Source organism: Xenopus laevis, chromosome 3S (genome assembly GCF_017654675.1).
Source record: "Xenopus laevis strain J_2021 chromosome 3S, Xenopus_laevis_v10.1, whole genome shotgun sequence".
Lineage (NCBI taxonomy): Eukaryota > Metazoa > Chordata > Amphibia > Anura > Pipidae > Xenopus > Xenopus laevis.
Window position 1 is genome coordinate 55,579,553 of NC_054376.1, and position 19,427 is coordinate 55,598,979.

The 19,427-nt window shown below is 37.6% G+C and overlaps 1 protein-coding gene across 1 annotated transcript in view; it reads right to left on the reverse strand.

The window, feature by feature from the left end:
* Positions 1–19,427, reverse strand: part of thsd4.S (thrombospondin type 1 domain containing 4 S homeolog) — a 309,110-nt gene that overhangs the window by 242,423 nt on the left and 47,260 nt on the right. The window contains exons 4-5 of the mRNA XM_018255490.2: positions 15,930–16,366; positions 1,762–2,104 (exon numbers count right to left, since the gene is read on the reverse strand). Of these exons, the coding sequence (XP_018110979.1) occupies positions 1,762–2,104; positions 15,930–16,366 (780 nt within the window). The remainder of the gene's footprint in view (positions 1–1,761; positions 2,105–15,929; positions 16,367–19,427) is intronic.

A 19,427-nucleotide genomic window follows, 5' to 3' on the forward strand; every position in this document is an offset into this window, starting at 1 on the left:
ATTAATGCCTCTGGCAGAGGATAAGTTAATTCTAAAGAAAAAAATACATCTGAAATTATGTTATTGGCTGTAGCTATAGTTACACACAACAACATTACATGTAAATCAAAGATATAGAATTGGGTCATTTTTGGTGTCACCGAGCCCTTGCACTCTTTCAACTTCCTTCCTTTCCTCTAGCTCACCTCTGTCCTCCATGAAGTCAATAATGTGTCTCAGTGTGTCCGTAATTGGTATAGTGCGTTCATTATTTCAAAAAACAGTCATTCATTTTTAAAGATTCTGAAGAGACTCCCCAACAAAGCCAACAGTGTTGCAATGGAGCGACATTAATTGCAAATATGGGTTTTATGGTGCATATTAATACCCACCAGGGAGCTAGCTCTCAGCAACATTAAGTTTTGCCTAGGTAATTAATTGAGTAACACAGCTAGATTTTTCCATGTTTACATAATATTATATTTGCCATAGCAAATCTACACACAATATAAAGTCAGATATATATAGACAAACAGCACAGGCAAGACAGGGACAGGTCCTGGAATGCTACAGGAAGTTTTGAAAGACTGATCTTGATGGAATATATATTTTTTTAATGAAGCTCTTTAACATCTCTACTACTATTATATTTCTATATTAAGAAAATAAAACGTTATGGTATTTTAACAACAATCACTAAAAAAAATCTCTATACCGTTAAGTTCATCAATGCTCAATAAATAACATAAAAATAGTGGCAGGCGAGCCTACTCACTGTATATTAACAAATAGATACAGATTAACAGTTAAAGAATTATATAAACAGCCCACAAAATCGTTTGTCACAATAAAATGGCAGTTAGATATTAAAAACCCCTCTTAATACCAGTTATGGAAACTATTTAATTGGCATTGAAGAATTTTTAAAAACAATTTATGAGCTATTTGTATAATTTTTTTTTTTAACTACTAGTGTGTATTTATTGGAAATATACAGTATTCCATATGCCCGAGGATCTCAACCAGTTCCCCTTTCTACACAAGAAACTCGTTTTACTAATTTAATGTATAAAGAAAGTTTTGGAAGATGGACCAATTAAGTGTTTATCTTTCAACTTTCACTGAGGGTTAACACTTACAATGTTAAGGTCATGTGACACTGATGGATAGAATATAAAGCCTCCTCTGGCCTCTAAACAAGAAGGGTTTAAAGTTATCATTCCAGGTTAAAGGTTACCAATCTGCACCAATTAAGATGCTGTTTACACATATTGCCGAAGTGCTTCATATTTGTTTTTCTTGATTGTGGCTGCTTTCGCAGCATAAAGAAATAGTTCTGCTACATAATTATATAATATAACATAAATCATTATTAAACTGTGGATGCCAAAGCTTTCTCTTGTCCATCTCACAACATACAATGCACAGCATAGAATAAAAACTATTTCAATATAAAAAAGGGTAAACATAGGGGGTTTAAACAGACACACTTTAAAATTGGTAAATTCCTTTATTTGTGTTAATTATTTCCACTGACTTAACTTCCACACACACATGGCCCCAGTATCAGATAACAAATTGCATGTATGTCAATGTCACCCTGAATCGCCCAATAATCTCAGAAGTGGCCTGATAGAGAAGGTGGGGAATAGTGATGAGTGAAATCTTTTTGAAGTTTTGAAGTGAAAAATATCACTAATATCACAGCCCCCCCTCCCCTTGTTCGGATTTTGCTTTGGGCAAGGAAGGCAACACTAAAATGTACATTAAATGTGTACTTACGTTCTTATTGCACAGTTTGTGCTGTTTGTAGGGTCCAATGCATGTGATTGATGTTGCTCCACGTGGCATTTGAGGTTTCTCTTGCAGGAGCTGGAGAGATGCAAACCCATGTCTGGAAATATCTGGGTATAAACCCTGGGGTATTGAGGAAACTTCTGAACGGGTAGCCTGCCACTGGTTAATTAGTGTATCTGTATTCTGTTTATAAGCAGACTGGCGAATTGATGGACGCTGCCTCCGGGTTCTCCGAGCTGCTTGACCTGTATCACTCTGAAGTGGTAATGCATAAGGGACTTTTCCATACCCATAGGATCCTGGGCTTTTTAGACCTTGGGTTCTGTTTCTGTATTGCAAAACAAATAAAAAAATAATGAGAATCAAAACAATTGCAAAAATTCCATATTTTATGCACTTCTCATCAATGTTGGAAATATGTTTCTGTTATAACATATGATTACTTTTCATACGACAGGTGTGGGATTTATAATTTACAATCCATTGATCAGAAAGATCTAAAATATGGAGAAGCCATTTTCCATTAAGTAGTTTTCAAGCTAAACACGATTTGCCTTTTCTCTGCAATAATAGAACAGTACATTGTGCTTCGTGGTTATTAGGCTGCATGAATCCATACTGGCAGCAGAACAACCCCATTGGCTTTATTTAGAGTTTAAGGTCTGAAACTGCAAATTATGGAAATACATCTTAGGTGGAAAACCCAAATAATACCCATACCTAAACTATGTTCTTGCTGACATACCTAAAATAAAAAACAAACTAAAAAACACATAGGCCTATGATTAAGGGGTGTTTCCGAAAGGTGTTAGGTGGTTATTCCACAGTAGTCACTTGTGTTGTTTTTAAATGAAATAATAAATAGCGGTTTTACTTTATGAGTAGGTGTGCTCTACATTTTGCTATTTTTGTTTTGGATGGTTACAGTTTGAGGACTTCTACATGGATGCAGGTATACCAAACTCTCTGCAGTCCGTTTTATGATAGTTTATTGAGGAGTTATGGGTGAGTCTTAAAATAAAAAAAATGGTGCTGCATTATGTGAAAATGACAAGTGATGGTGTGATACAAGGTTGCATGGGACCTTGTACAAAACATTTTCTTACGTTAGTACCCTTACTGAGCCCTACCATAGCTCTATTGGGGAATCAGACAATGCCCGAAGTGAACCGAATTGTATTCTGCTGATGTTCTTTCTCAAGGACAGCCCCAAAGCTAAAATTGTCTGACTTCACAGCAGAAATCAGTGGCATTAGCAAAATATATAAACTTCAGTGGATTAATACTTATCCTGTAAACTTGTAGAGAAACTAAAGCGAGTGGATCCATATACTAGCAATACCCATTTACAGAAACATGCCAGCTAATGGAAAATTAATTTTGCTTCTGTTAGTGCTATTTATTACCTTCATCCCTGTTATTTCTCACATGCAGCTGTGTGTGCTACACAGAAGATACTTTGTGGCTAGAAGGGACAAGCTAATGTCAGCATGTACTGTATTCTGCACACTACACTAAGGTGTATGTGTATTTAATCACATAAGCATTGCTAATCTGTTTTTACTGGTTTTCTCATAGCCCTAAAGAATAGCTTATGTTGTGCATGTGAGGTTGTTGGCAGAAGTATTTCTAAAATCTGTTCCATGACTAGCAAGCAAAACAATTCATTCTATAGAAACGAGGCTGTACTTTTTACAGCTGTTCTATGAATTAAACTTTGCATTTTCAAGCTGGTTATGGCAAAGTTATTCCACCTTTGCATCTGCAGAAAAAAAACTCCCAGCATCCTGAAAAAGTCAGTGCAGAGATTTTTATTTGCACAGCTACTGCTGGAAGCTGTATACTTGCTGTAAGCAGCATTCGTTCCAAATAATTAAATCACTTCCAGGACTACTTTATTGGAGGGTTACAGCACAACACTACTGTGTCCAAATAAGCTGCCTATCCTTGCCTCACATTTAATAATGCAAATGCTAATAAAATTCTTATGTGACACTTCTTTTTATTCACACAGTAGGCACAAATGGGATTGAATAATGTAAAATACACATCCAATTGCGAAAATAATTAAGGGTTGCCCACTGCCACCTCAAGTGACCTTCTGTAACTCTGGCACAGGGAAGTCTGGTTAGATTCATAGGTCAATCTGGTCTCCTTGGGATTTTAGAAAAAAAAAGTCATCACAACTGCCATTGCTTCAAGCATTTAAAACAAAAACTAATTGATAGCAAACTATATGTGGCAGTGATTCATGGTGCCTGAATTCCACAGCTGCACTGCTAGAGTTTATGTTACAATTTTTATCATGGTTATTATAATTATCAGCCTATTCTATTACAGGCATGTTTCTGTTACACTGGATACCACTAAAATGTAAAGTTAAACCCACAGGGAAAGGAAGATTTTATTACTAAAAGTTAAGCTCTTTCTCGCATAGGGGAAGTGTAATTGTGTTCCTGGGTGTATTGCCTTTGTTTTATAACTGCAATTCAAAATACACTGCTAGACCTACTGACAAATAGGAAATGCATATTCATATAGCACATTTTTTTTCCTCCCATAGTTTCTATTGACCTTAACTGGACAAAATCAAAACAGTCACATTAGCCGCCAACAATATGGGGTGTTGATGCAAAGACAGTGGGAATGTAAGCCAAGGCAGCTGTGCAAATCAGATCTTGCTGCACATAAGCAATACAGACACATGGTGACCATTTGGAAGACAAAGACACAGTAGAAAAGCAGCTTACTGTGCAGAAATTCACATTTATTTATGTAATGTTTGCAGTGATTACTTGGGTATAACTGGGAAGTTGTTTGTGTTACCACAACATACATTTTATGGTGCCTCTGGGTTTTGGATGTATAGCTGAATCAAGCAAGATCAAGTCTGAAGCTAAACTGATTTACAGAGCAATCTCCTCTACTCCAATTAGGTCTCGTAAAGGATGTATCCTGTCCCAACCCAATTAAATGACCCTGCCTGCAATAGAGGAAATCCAAAGTGACTTTATTGTACCTCTGACAAACTGCTCAATTTCAATTTTCTCCAATATTCCTAGTAATAACTAGGAAAGCATTTGGTTAGCTGTAAGCTGAGACTAAATCTTTCTTTAGCACCCACTGTAATTTTCTACAGAGCTGCCAAAGCAGATGATAAATATAGATGTTTTCTTTGCTTCTGGGCCTAATGAATCAAAGCTCACATCTACAAAGAAAGGTACTAGTTTGCCATGTCGGATAATGTGCTATGCCATCCTCTCTTCTACTGTCAAGACACCGCTGTTGCGGTTCTTAATTTGAAATGTTGTAGGACAGTGATGCATATTACCAAGGGCTTTTTCTTTTTCTCCCATGCTGCGTTAAAAATTGGGAATGGCTCACAGTTTGTCAGAACTAGAGGAAAGAAAACAGATCTCAGATGAGTTTCCCATTGTGCTTATTGCTATGGAGAAGTCAAGTAAGGAATGAAAATAGATGTGAATACCACACAATATTTATTTCAAGGAATAATGCCAGATATGACACACTCATGCATACGAAGTGAGAATAAGCCTATACTTTTAAATGCAGTTTTTCTTTTTCTTTTCTTTTTTATAATCTTGTGACGGATCATGAACTATTCCATTACTATTGTGTTCAGATATTACTGAACACGGAGAGGCTTTAGCTCTGTCTCTTACACAACAATCTCTGCACTGTACTTTAGAGGTACTTTAAGCACATTTGTGCAGCACAGCAGGGGTGGTTCTACACACTCGGTTGCCAAATCCAAAACAGTGAAATAGTGCTGGCCATAAATCTGAAAACACAAATGAATGAATTATCTGCTGAGTTTATATTCATTTATAGTCTGGATCAAGAGTGGTCACATGGACAAAAAGGTAATGATAATTTCACACATACCCCAAAACTGAGGGGAAGTTCTACAACTGAACTAAACAGAGCACCTACAGAAAATGATCTATATAAGAGTTAAATGATGGATCACACCTATAAAAGAGTTAGGCTGAAACAATGCCCTATCCCACTGGCCAAGTTATCATGAAAATTATTTTAATAATAATACTAATGACCCTACTTTCAATTCAGCATCTCAAAAATAAAATTGGATCTTTGAAAAATTAACAAGATAAACAAATATAATTTCAAAAATGGGATCCCTGGGTACAGGCCGTGCCCTTCTTTCCAGGTGAATAGTTAGGCAAGAATGGGCTCTACAGACACAAAGTGGTGAAAAGGCAACAGGAAACTACCGAATTATGAGATGGATAAACTATTATATAGGATAAATGAGAGGGAGACAGAGAAATCACAGTTAATAAACAAATAGACAAATTTTATATCTACCAGGTACCTTGGAAGCGAGAGCAAAGCTAAAGAAGGCACTATTTTATGCTTGATTTTGTGTTTGCTTTTGATTTTGATTATGATTTGGACTAAGATTTGGATGTTAAACCTGATTACAAAATGAGCTTTACTATGAATCACCATCTGGAAAAATGACAAACGGCAATAATTCCCTATGCTATTAAGGAAATGTAATGTTAAAATTGGTTGTTGGACGCCTGTAAAATACAGCCCTAAAAACAGGTCAACCCTCCCCTCTTCTTCCCTACCCCCTTTTTTTATTTTGATCTTTCCCCCTCCCAATAACACAAAGGCAACTGTCAATATAGAATGTATATTTATTGATAATATTTATGCATTTTCATGTTATGTAAACATCCATAAGAAACTTTCGGTTATGTACTAAACTATTTTCAATAAACAGTTTAAAAAAAAATATATAATAATAATAATAATACCATTGATTTCAACATCCCTTAGAATTATGGCCACCTTAAACATTTTACTAAAATTATGGCACCAAGTTTCATGTTTTAACATAACCCTGTAATTGTATTAAACATTTCAGAACAGATCATTGGAATGTCCCTTTGACTTTGCTATCCAGGGAGATACTCTTGTAAAGGAATAAAAATAAAGAATTTGTAGTAGTAGCCAGTAGTTGGCGCGAAGTCCACCTGCGAGCCTATATAAGATAGTGCCTTGCTGAGGCACTTCCTCCTTTGGCCTATAACATCAAACAAGCAGCAGCTAGCCAGTGGATAGTACGGGCAAATAAGTTTGCTCCAGGAGTGAAAGATAGAGAGGGCTAGTGAGCATGGACAGCCTGTTGTCCCAACAAGGAGAATTAGTTTGGGGTCAGAGTCCTGAGGTGATTGTACACCAGAGAGGAAAGTAAGCATTCAGGAGTAGGTTAGAGGAAAGCCTACGTGAGAAGCTTGGGGATTGTATGTGAGGACACCGCAGAGATCAGGGTAATATCCCCTTAGGTGAGGGAGCACTTAGGACAACTAATAAAACTCCTGTTGGTGTATCTTGTAGGGCAAGGGCCCTGGAGGCTTCATAGGGGAGAACACTGTGGTGTATACGAGTAACAGACATTGTATGAAGAATGCCCTTGTGGGCAACCTGAGCTTCATGCAGTACCCTATATAAAAGTGTTTGAGTTCACTGAATTTTTTGTGCCAGGCCTACACCTGAACATCTAATAATGGGGGAGGCACTAGCCACGGAGCCCACATTACATTTGGGAGTAGTTGGTAGGATTCAAACCATCCAGTTGTGAGAGATCCCTGGGGGTCGTGACAGAGTGATTTGTACTACTTTGTATTCAAAATGTGTTAAGACTGCTGTGCTTAGAACCAGAGCGGCTGTGATACTGAACAAAAACTGCTGGCTGGAAGCGCACCACCAGAGTTGGTAGGCAAAACTGCATGGGCTTGGCGGGAGTGCGTGGTAGGAGGAATATTTTCCTGTGGAAGAGACCTATCCCCTGAAGGGGACACACAGTTTTGGAAGGTGATTTGGAGAGTGACACCCTGCCAGCTACCACCACCTTGCAAACAAGATCGGAGCAGTGGTCCCACCTAAGTATATCTGGGTTCAAAGCACAGACAGTCGGGGTCGAAGATCAGCGTAAGGTAGATGTGCACAATGCTACAGAATGGTGGTTCCTTAGTCCACGTGAGACTTTACAAGTCCACAATATGGGCATCTGATATTTCTGGGCTGGGTCCTTTGATAAAAAATGGTGGACTATGCATTTTAAAAATTGTGCCAGTATGTGGCCGCTGCCATGCGAAAATAGGACAGGCACTAAGAGACTTTAATGCCTGTTGTTTAAAGTGTTGCCAGCAACTAAAAGAAGCCAGTAGAGGGGCCTGCTCCTGAGACCTGGAAGCTCTGCAATTGTTTGCGACCAGAGGGTTGCCCATAGCAGAGCTGGAGAGACGGTTGCGGGTTCTGGAGTGGGACCCACTAGTGAAGACTAAGCTGTGCGCACCTCTAACTCCACTTGCAGGGATAGAGTCCCGGCCGCAGAGGGAGCCAATACCAGAGAGCAGGAGGTAAAAAAGAACGCAGAATCACTGGCCAGTTGTTGAGGAGCCAACCAGAAAAAAATGCTATTCTGGATCTAGTGATCTCAAATGACCCAGAACGTATAGCAAATGTGCAAGTCATTGAACCCCTGGGTAATATTGACCATAATGTTATATCATTTAATGTCTGGTGCAAAAAAAAAAAAAATACACTGGGGCAACAAAAAACATGAATTTCAGAAAAGCTAATTTTAGTGCCTTGAGGGCTGCCCTTCAGAGCATAGATTGGAGTCTTATGTGTTCATCTAAAAACACAGACCAGAAATGGTTATCATTTAAAATTATATTAAATAGGGATGGGCGAATCTGACCTGTTTCGTCAAAAATTCACCGCCAGCGAAATGTCACCGACGCCCGTTAAAGTCGCACGGCGAAATTTATCACAACGCCATACACGTCATTTTTGCGGCAAAACAAGACAAAAAATGTGCGCATCCCTAATATTAAATTGTTACTGTTCTCAATTTATTCCCTTAAGGAGTAAATGTAGAACCACTACGAATCACCCTATGTGGCTTAATGCACTGTAAAAGTGAACAAGTTAATAGGAAAAAAAAAAAGAAAGGCATTTAAAAACTACAAGTCTGTTGGGACAGAAGCTGCATTTAATAAATATAAACACTATAATAAATGTTGTAAAACAGCAATCCGGAAGGCAAAGATAGGTAATGAAGAGCTCATTGCGGCTGAGGCTAACTCTAAAAAGTATATTAATAGTAAATAGATGTGGGTTGAGAGTGTATACAAATTCTGCATAAACCAGTGAGCACCACAGATCCTTCTCTTACATCTTATGCTTTCTTTGCGCGGCTGCACAGTTTAACTAAAAAGTCGACTTTTTCGTTCAACTGCTCATTCGCTTGCCCCGGGAAATTTGAAGAAGAAGAAGCCAGAAGAGGATTGCTACATGGTGCTCACTGATATAATCCTAGGCCGGAGGTTTTTTCTTTCTTTAACTTGTTGTAAAAGCAGCTCTGGGAGACAACCCACGATAATAACTATGGCACCGCATCACAAAGCATTATTATTGTTCCCAAGAGGATGAAGTATGAGGTCAAAATCAGAGACATTTTATTACAACTATCATAGTTATCAAGCAGCTTGGCTCACAGCATCAGTTGTTACAGCCAGAGCATTTTTGCCAGTAAGTGTATATAGCAGAAAGTAGCAAACTACACTGTACATCTTTAATAATAAACTTGCATAAAGCATGACATTAAGCAATTTCAATATAGGGGCAGCTACTTCATTACACCAACCACAGGCTGGGATTGGGAACAAGAAAACAAAGTGGTTTTCAATACAGACTAATTGAGGGAGGTAGATTTTAAAAAAAAGTGTGTCAAAAAAACACCTGCTGGAATTTGTCTTGGCAAAATCTAAAGCTAAACATTTTGCCAAGTTGAAACACAAATATAACTGGAATAGAAAAAAGTATGTTAAGTCTTTTGAAGTTATGTTTCACCTTTTTTCATTTTTGGAAAATGCTTCTTTTACCAGAACGCTGTACAGTCTGTCCTGGCTGTCCTGGCTATACCTGTTACAGTTAATTAAAGGATACACCTGTGCAAGAGACCTTGAGTGATGTAGCTTCAGTCACAGCTGCAACTGGGGTTTTTCTTTTTCGCTGTTAAGACAAGGAAACATTGACGGCTGTGCGTTTCCTGGATGTAGGAGTAGGCAACCATACCTTGGAACCCTCTTCTAGGTTTGCAAAAATTCACAGTTCAATAGCCAGAAAACCAAAAACCCTTGAAAAAAATGATATGTGTGATAAGACAATTCTGTTGCACAATGTCTTATGTCAAGATCAGGGATTCTTAGCCTTTGGGAAGGGCCATTATTCCATTGAAACAGTAAAAACCCTTCCAACAATTAACACCTCAAAAGAGTGAAAGTGTGTAAAAATGTTTTTTTTTTCTTGGAATAGCCAGACTGATTCCCAAAATTAATATGGGAGAAAAATGTTAGGAAATGCTGATCTAAAAGGTGCAACTAGGCAAGGTTGGTAAGGTTATCTTACTTTTAAGGAGAGATTTCAAAAACTTGGGAACTAAATTCAGGTGAATTTTGGTCATGCCTATAACACACGCTTACCACTCCCTGTTAAACTCCAACTATGTCCTTTGCTGTGTCTCTGCCAGGTGTATAAATAATGCTGATGCGTATAAAACAACTATACTCATTTATGATTTCATGAAGTATGGTCTCTGCTGTTAAATGTACCAAATGGTTCTGTTATCAGATAAAGACCAAAGACAAAATCAACCCACTGGTCTGACAGACAATTCCCCATTTTAAATTTTTGTGATTGGATTATAATCTCAATAGGAGGTGTGTTGGAGATACGAAAGAGTTAGATGTTTAGGCAAGGTTACACAGGGCCGGAACTAGGGGTAGGCAGAAGAGGCACGTGCCTAGGGCGCAAAGGTGGAGGGGCGCCAGGCACGTACCTCTTCCGACACCTACCCTTAGTTCCAGAAGCTGTGGCAGAAGTTTTTCTCCACTTGCGAGTGTGTGCGTCCTCTGCTCTTCAATACAGCAGGGGGGCGACGTAGTCGGCCAGTTTGCCTGGGGCGCCTGGCCAACTTGGCCCGGCACTGAGGTTACAATACAGGTTTATGGCTAAAAGCCACAGGAAATACAAAAAATAAAGTGCAACACTATTTTAACACTATTTTTAACAGCTGCAAGAAGTTCTAATTCTGGCAGCAGAAGTGACTTGAATGGTATCCTTTATCCGGAAAGCCATTATCCAGAAAGCTAAATAAGGAAAGGCCATTTCCCACAGAATTCATTATACTTATTATACTTAAGTCTAATTAAGCTGCATGGATCCACATGGGTGGCAAACAATTCTATTCTAGCAGATTTAAATTTTTGGTTTATCCAAACTACAGAAAAATCCCTTATCCAGAAAACACCAGGTCCCAGGCATTCCAGGTTATAGGTCCTATACCTGCAGTTCCATGTTAGGTCTACAGCACACATTTTTTTCCTGCATCTGGTGACTGGTTGTAGAACTATGAGTTTGTCCATATTCTAGACACCATATTTTTTGTGATGTCTGATTCTGTTAATGCCTTTAAGAGTGGCATGATGATTTCTTGGACAGACATAATATCAAAGGCTATAGTTAGTATATATAATTTATGTCAAAGTATGAAGGGTGTGTATGGATGCTGGGTTTGCATTTGGAGGGGTTGAACTTGATAGAATTTGTCTTTTTTCAACCCGATTTAACTATGTAACTATGTAACATTAATTACGGAAGGGGATGCAAGAAGATAACGGGGTCTGTCAATTTCCTTTAACATGTTAATGTTTTTTTGTTAATATATTTGTTACCAAGGATTCAAATTCTGAAAGAGCACAATAGCACCAATGATCAATAGTTTCAAAAGTTTACACAGATATATCTATCTATCTATCTATCTATCTATCTATCTATCTATCTATATAGACAGATAGATATAAAAATGCCTTAAATGCATTCAGCCCATGTTATGTGAAACATATACATAATTGATCACTTATGCTGGAGGGAATGCAATTAATTGTGACATACAACTGTGAAAAAAAGCTAAAGCATCAAATTCAAGCTTCAGGGTGCAGATACCTGTAACAAATAATTCAGGCATAAACAAAAAGACATTCCAAATAGTAATTACTGCTGCTAACCAGACAACCAAACCCATGAGCTAAATTAAAATTTATATTCTGATTTCCCCTGAACTTTGCTCCAAAAATCCCATGTTACATACTAAAATTTCTCCGATAAGTCATAAAACAAAAAGTAATTCAGGGAAGAATGCTAAACACGTCTGACAAGCAAACAGGTTTTAAGGTTGCCACTGCCGTGCTCGTTTTGCCAAAAAAAACCTTTCATGTTCCATTACTTAATGAAATGCCATTAAAATACATTTTAGTTCCTTAGGACTAAAAATAGGATTTAGGGAAAAAGGGAATTTAGTGATTCTGGCATAGCATTTCTATCTGACAGACAGTATCAGAGGTATGACCTGGTTGGACACAGAAGCAAGTACTATAAACATATTTACACTTCTCCATAGAAAGTGGCTCAAAAAGTTATTTTAGTCTCACTCAAAAAAAACCTTAAAATTACACAATTTGGGAACAATTTGCTACATGAGTTGATACATTTCTCAGCAGTATCTGTGTAACATTAGCAACTACTGTATCAATTGTAACATCTACATTTAATGAAGCTGTGATTCTGCTCAACAGGGACAAAGATAACAAATGTATCAACTAAATGTGTCAATTTAGAACAGTGTACAGACTCAGTGACTCCCCCCACGCCCAGAGCTGCTTAGAAAGACATAAGAAGGTGAAAATTAAACTTTAAACTTCAATTATAGCAAAAGGAGCACAAATAGAAAATAGGAAGTAATTTAAAAAAGTCTTTATTTCGAGTGAACAATCCTGAAGCAACTGAACTGAATATAAGTGTTGGAAGGTGAACAAACCCCTTTAAAGAGATACTGCCACCAAAAATGAATATATCATAATAATATCTGTGAATGCTATTTATAATTTTGTCATAAAGGTATTTGCCTGATGCGTTTACATTACCTATCTGATACCCTGTGTTCCTCAATGAGGGGGCTGCCATATTTCTGCAGAAATAGTCCGTTAGCATTAAAAACTTTTAACTGAAAGTTTGAGAAGGGACAGTCAGGTTGGCTAAACAGTCAGGTTTAGGAACTTCAACTAACTATTACTTACAAATGCAGAACTATCAGTGAAAATCAACATGACCTATAGGTAACTTTTAATGTACATGTAATATTTTGAAGTGTCAGTGTCACTTTAAGGCTACTAGCTAGTGTTCTAAAATCTTTTAGTGGAATCTGTTCAGGGAGCAATTTGCGAAGTCTGAATCCCTTCAGCACTGTGGTCCCCAGTAACAGCACAGCACAGTCAGACCATTAATGTCTATTCCAGCTACAATCCTTTAGTAGAGCACAAGTCTGCTCCTTCTAGCATTGCCTAGCTATCTTACATTCCTTGAATGTACTCTTCCACAAAGCTAGTGTTGTACTTAAATAAACCTTGCTCATGGGGTCTATTTTGTGGTCTATTTCATGGGGGTCTATCCTTCTAGGACACTTACTCTTTACTGGGTTATGTTGAAACCAGGCTCCTCAAACACATACCCCTGGGTCAGAAGATGGAGGCCAAAGAGGAAGAACCACCCCTTTCCAATGATCAAATTAAAGTGCGACAAGACGTGGTCACTAACTCTATAGGTGAATAACACAGGTATGTTAAAGGAGAAGGAAACCCAGTCGGCTGACAAAAGTACATCTATTTCTGCTCATAATGAAATGCCCTGCTAATCTAGTTTGATAAAAGGCAATGTATACAGAGTCATGGGTGGGATGATTAAAATGAGGGCAGGACAATAACACTAGCCCTTTAGGGAGACCATAGCTAGGGACAATTAGGGGCACATTTATCAAGATCCGAATAGTATATTTGAATAAAAATTTTGGAGTGTCAAAATTCACAGATGCAAATATGAATGTAATTTGGAATGCGAGATTTATTACGCTTGACCATGAAACTGTCCTAATCCAAATATTCGCCACCTAAAACCTGCCGATTTCATGTACAAGTAAATTGCAGAGGTCCATTGAGCCATTTGAAGATGTTAATAGACTTCTTGACATTCGAGTTATATTTTCGAGAAAAACTATATTCATACGAATCAAATGTGAATTTTCAGGTCGGAACCATTCAATCGAATATTAGCCATTCAAATTTTTCTTAAATAACCTCCCGGTCGAATTGTGAGTATATTCGAATTAAAAAAAAATTCACACAATTTCGAAATTCAACCTTTGATAAACGGGCCTCTTAATGTAGCTTAACTCAATGATGGAGAGGGAGAATACAAAAAAAGACAAGAAAACTTTGCCAATAGCAAAAATAAGTCCTTTACACATCCAGGTTGGCTATAAGTACCTCTAGTTTAATATCAAACTACTATCACACATCAAAGCTCTGTGTAAAGGATGCTTCAGGCAGCATGATTTCCTGTACTTACTTTCTATCTAATTCTGCTACCTGGTACAGCAAACAAAGAAGTCAAACAGAGAAATTCTTGTGCAGAATCTAGTGAATTACTTCTGAATAAAAGAGTATATTCTAAAATGATAAATGGAATGTTATACACAAAACATTAACGCCACAAAGTCATACTAATGTGCGCGTTAATATAGACAGAGTTTACCGTCCATTAAGTGTAATTCCTGCTAACTTTTTCCCAGGAAGTTTTTTTGGGGGCAGGGGAGTAACCTATTTCCAAATGCTAAAGCGATAATTGGTATGTAACATAGTGAAAGCAAGCTTCCATTAAAAATCAACATTACAGACTTCATATTAAACTTGATCCACAGTTTATGTTCAGAACAAAGGCATCTTAATTTTTGCTGCGGTATGAGCCTAGCAAAGAAGAAAAAGAAATTTCAAGGCTTTATGATAACACAGGCAATTGCTCTGGATTATATTTTCCAGATGGGTGCACCCATACAAAATGTTCCCTGCTGTTTATAATTGTTAGGTTTACAGATGTGCAGAGTATCAAAAGAAGAGCCTCTATCAACAGGCCTATGCCAATCTACAAATCATGATGATAAACAGATTTTATGTGATCTTCAGAATACATAAATAAAGTCAAACCAACCATTTTCAGTTACTTTATGCTGTATTTGAGCAATGTAAAGCAGGGCTATAAGAAGAAAAACAAAGGGATGTTTTATTAGTACATGCAGTATAGTATGTTCTACAAAAATAACCATTTGGATCTTTTGTTCCATTTGATTCTGATAATATGTCTGTGTATAACTTGGACAGTTGGTTAATAGGGAAGGCTTTGCAATAAATAAACACGAATGATCTACAAACCAAAAACATACCTGAGAAGAAATCTCTAAGGTTTAAAGTTTTTTTTATGTTCCTAGCCATGTTTTTATTATGAAAAGTGATGAGGAAACTTGCAGTGTTGTATAAAAAGTTGGCAAACCCACCAAAGATTTTGGAAAAATTGCAAAGGGATATTAAGATGCGTCTGTATTCTGTTGTGTTGAAACTGAACTTCTCCCTCAAAGAGCCTTCCACAGGAAATATGGGATTAAAACGCCATATTAATTATAATCCATTAAAATAGACTATCCCCAAAACTGCTGATTAGAACAGCTGGAATTGCAACTCACCAATATCTTAAAAGCCATGATGCAGATCCAGAATATACACAGCCACATGCACACAATAAGGTATCCACTTAACACTGCGCAGAAAAGTTAAGCCCCAATTTAAGCAGCATATTCTTTTAATTATTCTCACTCAGCAGCAAGCTCAGGCACTCAGCCTAGAAGCAGGATGAAGCAAGACTTCACACTTCCAAACTGAAAACTGTAGACACTCCAGCTGCCAACATTAAGCCCCAAAAATTCTGGACTCTATACATTTTAAAAAAGACTTTGGCAGACTGAAGGCTGTCTGGGAGCTAGATTCTAGTTTTTAGATTCTAGATTCTAGTTTTTCTAAAAAAATTTAACAGCATTCATCCTCCTTTTGCCCTTTTTGCATGACTCAGGATCCAGTAGATATTACTGTAAGTCCACTGCATAATGAAAAACAGCTCTATGTCCATAGACAAGTAAAATTATACAGTACCTTTTTTCATGCTTAGAAATCTGCCCTGGTAGCAGCAACTGTCTACCGCCCCTCAGTGTTCCTCGATCTTGGTGTTTTTGACTTAAATCTCCTGAAGATGGAACGTTGTTGAATCGTGGATTTTCTCCTCTTCTGTGCAGGGGTATAGATGTCCGTATGGCTGACACAACATGTCCAGAATAGGGACTGATTACAGTGTCATGATTGAAATTATTCTGGTAGCTATGAGTTCTTTCTCCAGCAGAATACTGCTCACTGGGGGCCTGGTAGCTCCTTTCTTGGTAATGGGGTGGAAGGCATGGTCGGGTTTGTTCCATAACACCTCCACTGCAGCTTCTAGAGCAAGCGGACCAAGGACCCCAATTTCCCCAGGTGCCAGACTGCACTGTAGTAAAGTTTGCTGCAGTGTCACTTTGCTGCTCTATCCTTTGTGGAACCTGTAAACACACAGATACATATTGGCACATAATCATTCCTTTAAATTATATAATATACATTACAAATACATTACAAGCTATACATCAAGATTACACTGGGCATTTCAAATAGAAGTAACCATTTCACTTGGTTCAAAATCTGGAGGAAAGGATTTGTTGCTATAAATGCAATTTGTAAGAAATTCTTGTGCTTTAGCTATAGAGAAATGTTTTTATTATAAATAACATATAATTTTGATGTCCTTATGCCTGGGGTTAAAGGACCAGTTACATCAAAAAATGAAATAGTTTTAAAGCAATAAAAATATAATGCAGTGTTGCCTTGCACTAGTAAAACAGATGTATTTGCTTCAGAAACACTACTATTGTTTATATAAATAAGCTGCTGTGTAGCCATGGGGGCAGCTATTCAAAGGAGAAAAGGATAAAGTTACACAGCAGATAGCAGATAAGCTGCATACAACATAATGGTGTTATCTGTTATCCACTATTTAACCTGTGCCATATAGCCTTTTTTCAATTTCCGCCATTGCAACTTAGCAGCTTGTTTATATAAACTCTAATAGTGTTTCTGAAGCAAACAGATACGTTTTACCAGTGCAGGGCAACATTACATGATATTTTCATTATTTTAACACTTTAATTTTTTGCTAGATTGTCACTATATGATTATACCTGTCATTAGTACATTAACATGTCACACCTTCTTGTTTTTTTATCTTTTCTATTATATTATTATAGGTTATAACCCTGGTTTCTGGAGTAGTGATAACTCCATCTACTGTATATCATGACCTATATGAATGTCCATTTCATTTTAAAGGATAGTTTACTAGAAAAACATGCTTATACAATTAAAAAGTAGCCATCCAAGCTTTTATTTAACAAAGGAATGTAAGGTGGCCCCTCCCTTTTATTTTATATTACTGTTTTGTGATCCTTCCTTCTGCAAATATTGTGAATACTTGATTGATATATGCATGAACACTGCACGCTTCTTTCAAGTTAATAAACTGGCTTCTGCTAGTCAGATCTAGCAATGCTGAGAATAATATGGGCCAGAAATTCTGTGTTTAATAACAACTTTAAATCCACTGAGAAAATTCTAGATAAATCTTGGTTCCTGCAAGTTTTCTCAGATTGCAGCATTTCCTTTATTTTTAACGTCTGAAACAGACATGAGCGAATAATGCTCATGTAAATATCCAGTAACTAATAGAGCCGTCTTGGCCCCAGAGCTTTTTCAGGGTTTTCTTCAGTATTTGCAGTGTAAACTATGAAATATTCCAAAGAGACACCCAAGTCAGACGCCATATGATTGAATAGTTGGATTGTGATGAAAATGAAACATTTTTCATTGGGGTGGGTCAGCTCGGGAATTGTGCCATTTCACTTTAATTTTTTTTTGAACATCTCCCAATTCCCACACATCTGGAGTCAGCCAATACGTGTTAGCTCTGTTCAGCCTAATCTTGTGTGCAGAGCCTGCGATGATATAAGAAAAGGCTCACACAAAAAAAAAATATATGGCGGATGCTTTGCAACTCCTATTTTTAGAGCCCAATTAAATGATCTATCTTTGGGTGGTGGCTCGACGAATGTCTGGAATTCAAGCCAAAACTCAATGCAACTATCAGGAAAAAGAGTTGACGTTACAAGCTTTTCTCCATGAAATGTAGATTAATCCTGCATAAAATGAAAGACTGTCTTTACAGTGCATATCAGGTATTAAACAAATTACTGGGCATCTGTGCAATGAAAAAAAAAAATATAATGCTGACTTTAAATGGATGATCCATTATTATTACTGACCACCCAAGTCTACTCCTGGAGGACTTTTCAGGTATAATTGGAATATTCTGTGTTTTACAGTTCATTCTAGCAAGATTGAGCAATTCAATTGTTTTTACAGTAGAGGAAGAAGTCCACATAGCAGGGCAGACTTGGGAGCAGCCTTAGGACGCAATGTGAGCTTTTAAGCACCAATACATTAAATCTTTAACATACGATTATGAAGTTCTCAGTCCACAATCCCACATGCAGGGGATATAGTTATGTATGGATGGGTACAACCAAAAATCTTGTTTATATCTGAGGGCCCAGGCTTTAGGCTGAATCAGCGTTGGCAAAGCGGATCAACTTAATTCCGCATCTCTGTATATCTGTATATCTGCACCGAAATGTACAGATTCCGCTTTATTTCAGGAACATGAAGTGGAGGTTGGCACAAAAATGTCTGCTTTTGCATTTTGAACCTGCCTCCGCTACTGTAGCTTTTTTTACAGAGTGGTATAAAACAGAGACATTGCAGAATTTCAGATTCCACCCCCTTTTTTCTTCAGATCAATTTATAGGTGGAAGTAAAGTTATTAAAGAGATCTCCATGATAGCTAAATCTCGTATAAAATTAAATTCTCCTTTCGGTAAGTCTGAAAGACGTTGAGGCAGGGTCATTACTTCTTTGTAAAGGGTACTCGTCACCCCCATATTGCTTCCCCACCAGAGGTGCGGGTTAATAAAGGGAAAGAATATGTTTTTGTTTTTTTTGAATTTGTCCCTGTGAGTACTAGGACACCTACACAGGGAGGTAGCTCCAAATGCAGATGGCCATTTGTGGCACTTAGAATTTGTGCCACAGCTTTTGCTCATTATGCGTATGTATGTGATGTCATGCACAGAAGCATAATGAGAATAACAGGAGAAACATACACGTGTGCCACAGAACATGGCCCCCACACCAAATACTCCCTATGGTGTGAGTAACCTAGAGCAAGCAGGGACAGAAACAAAGATTCTCCCTGGGTCTAAGAAAGAGGAACTATACTCCTCTCTAACTAGGGACGCATACTACCAAGAGGACCATGGTTAGCCGAGTTAATTTTTTTTCACAGCACTGCAGAACTAGTTACAAAAAGAGTATAGCCATAACTTTGAAGAATACTGAGAAGCAATGCCTGAAAGCCAGCATACTGCAATGGCAATAAAGCACTATAAATCTTCAGATCTGGGAGCACACATAACTTGTTTGATAGGCTAAGCAGTAGGTAATCTGAAGAAGTAT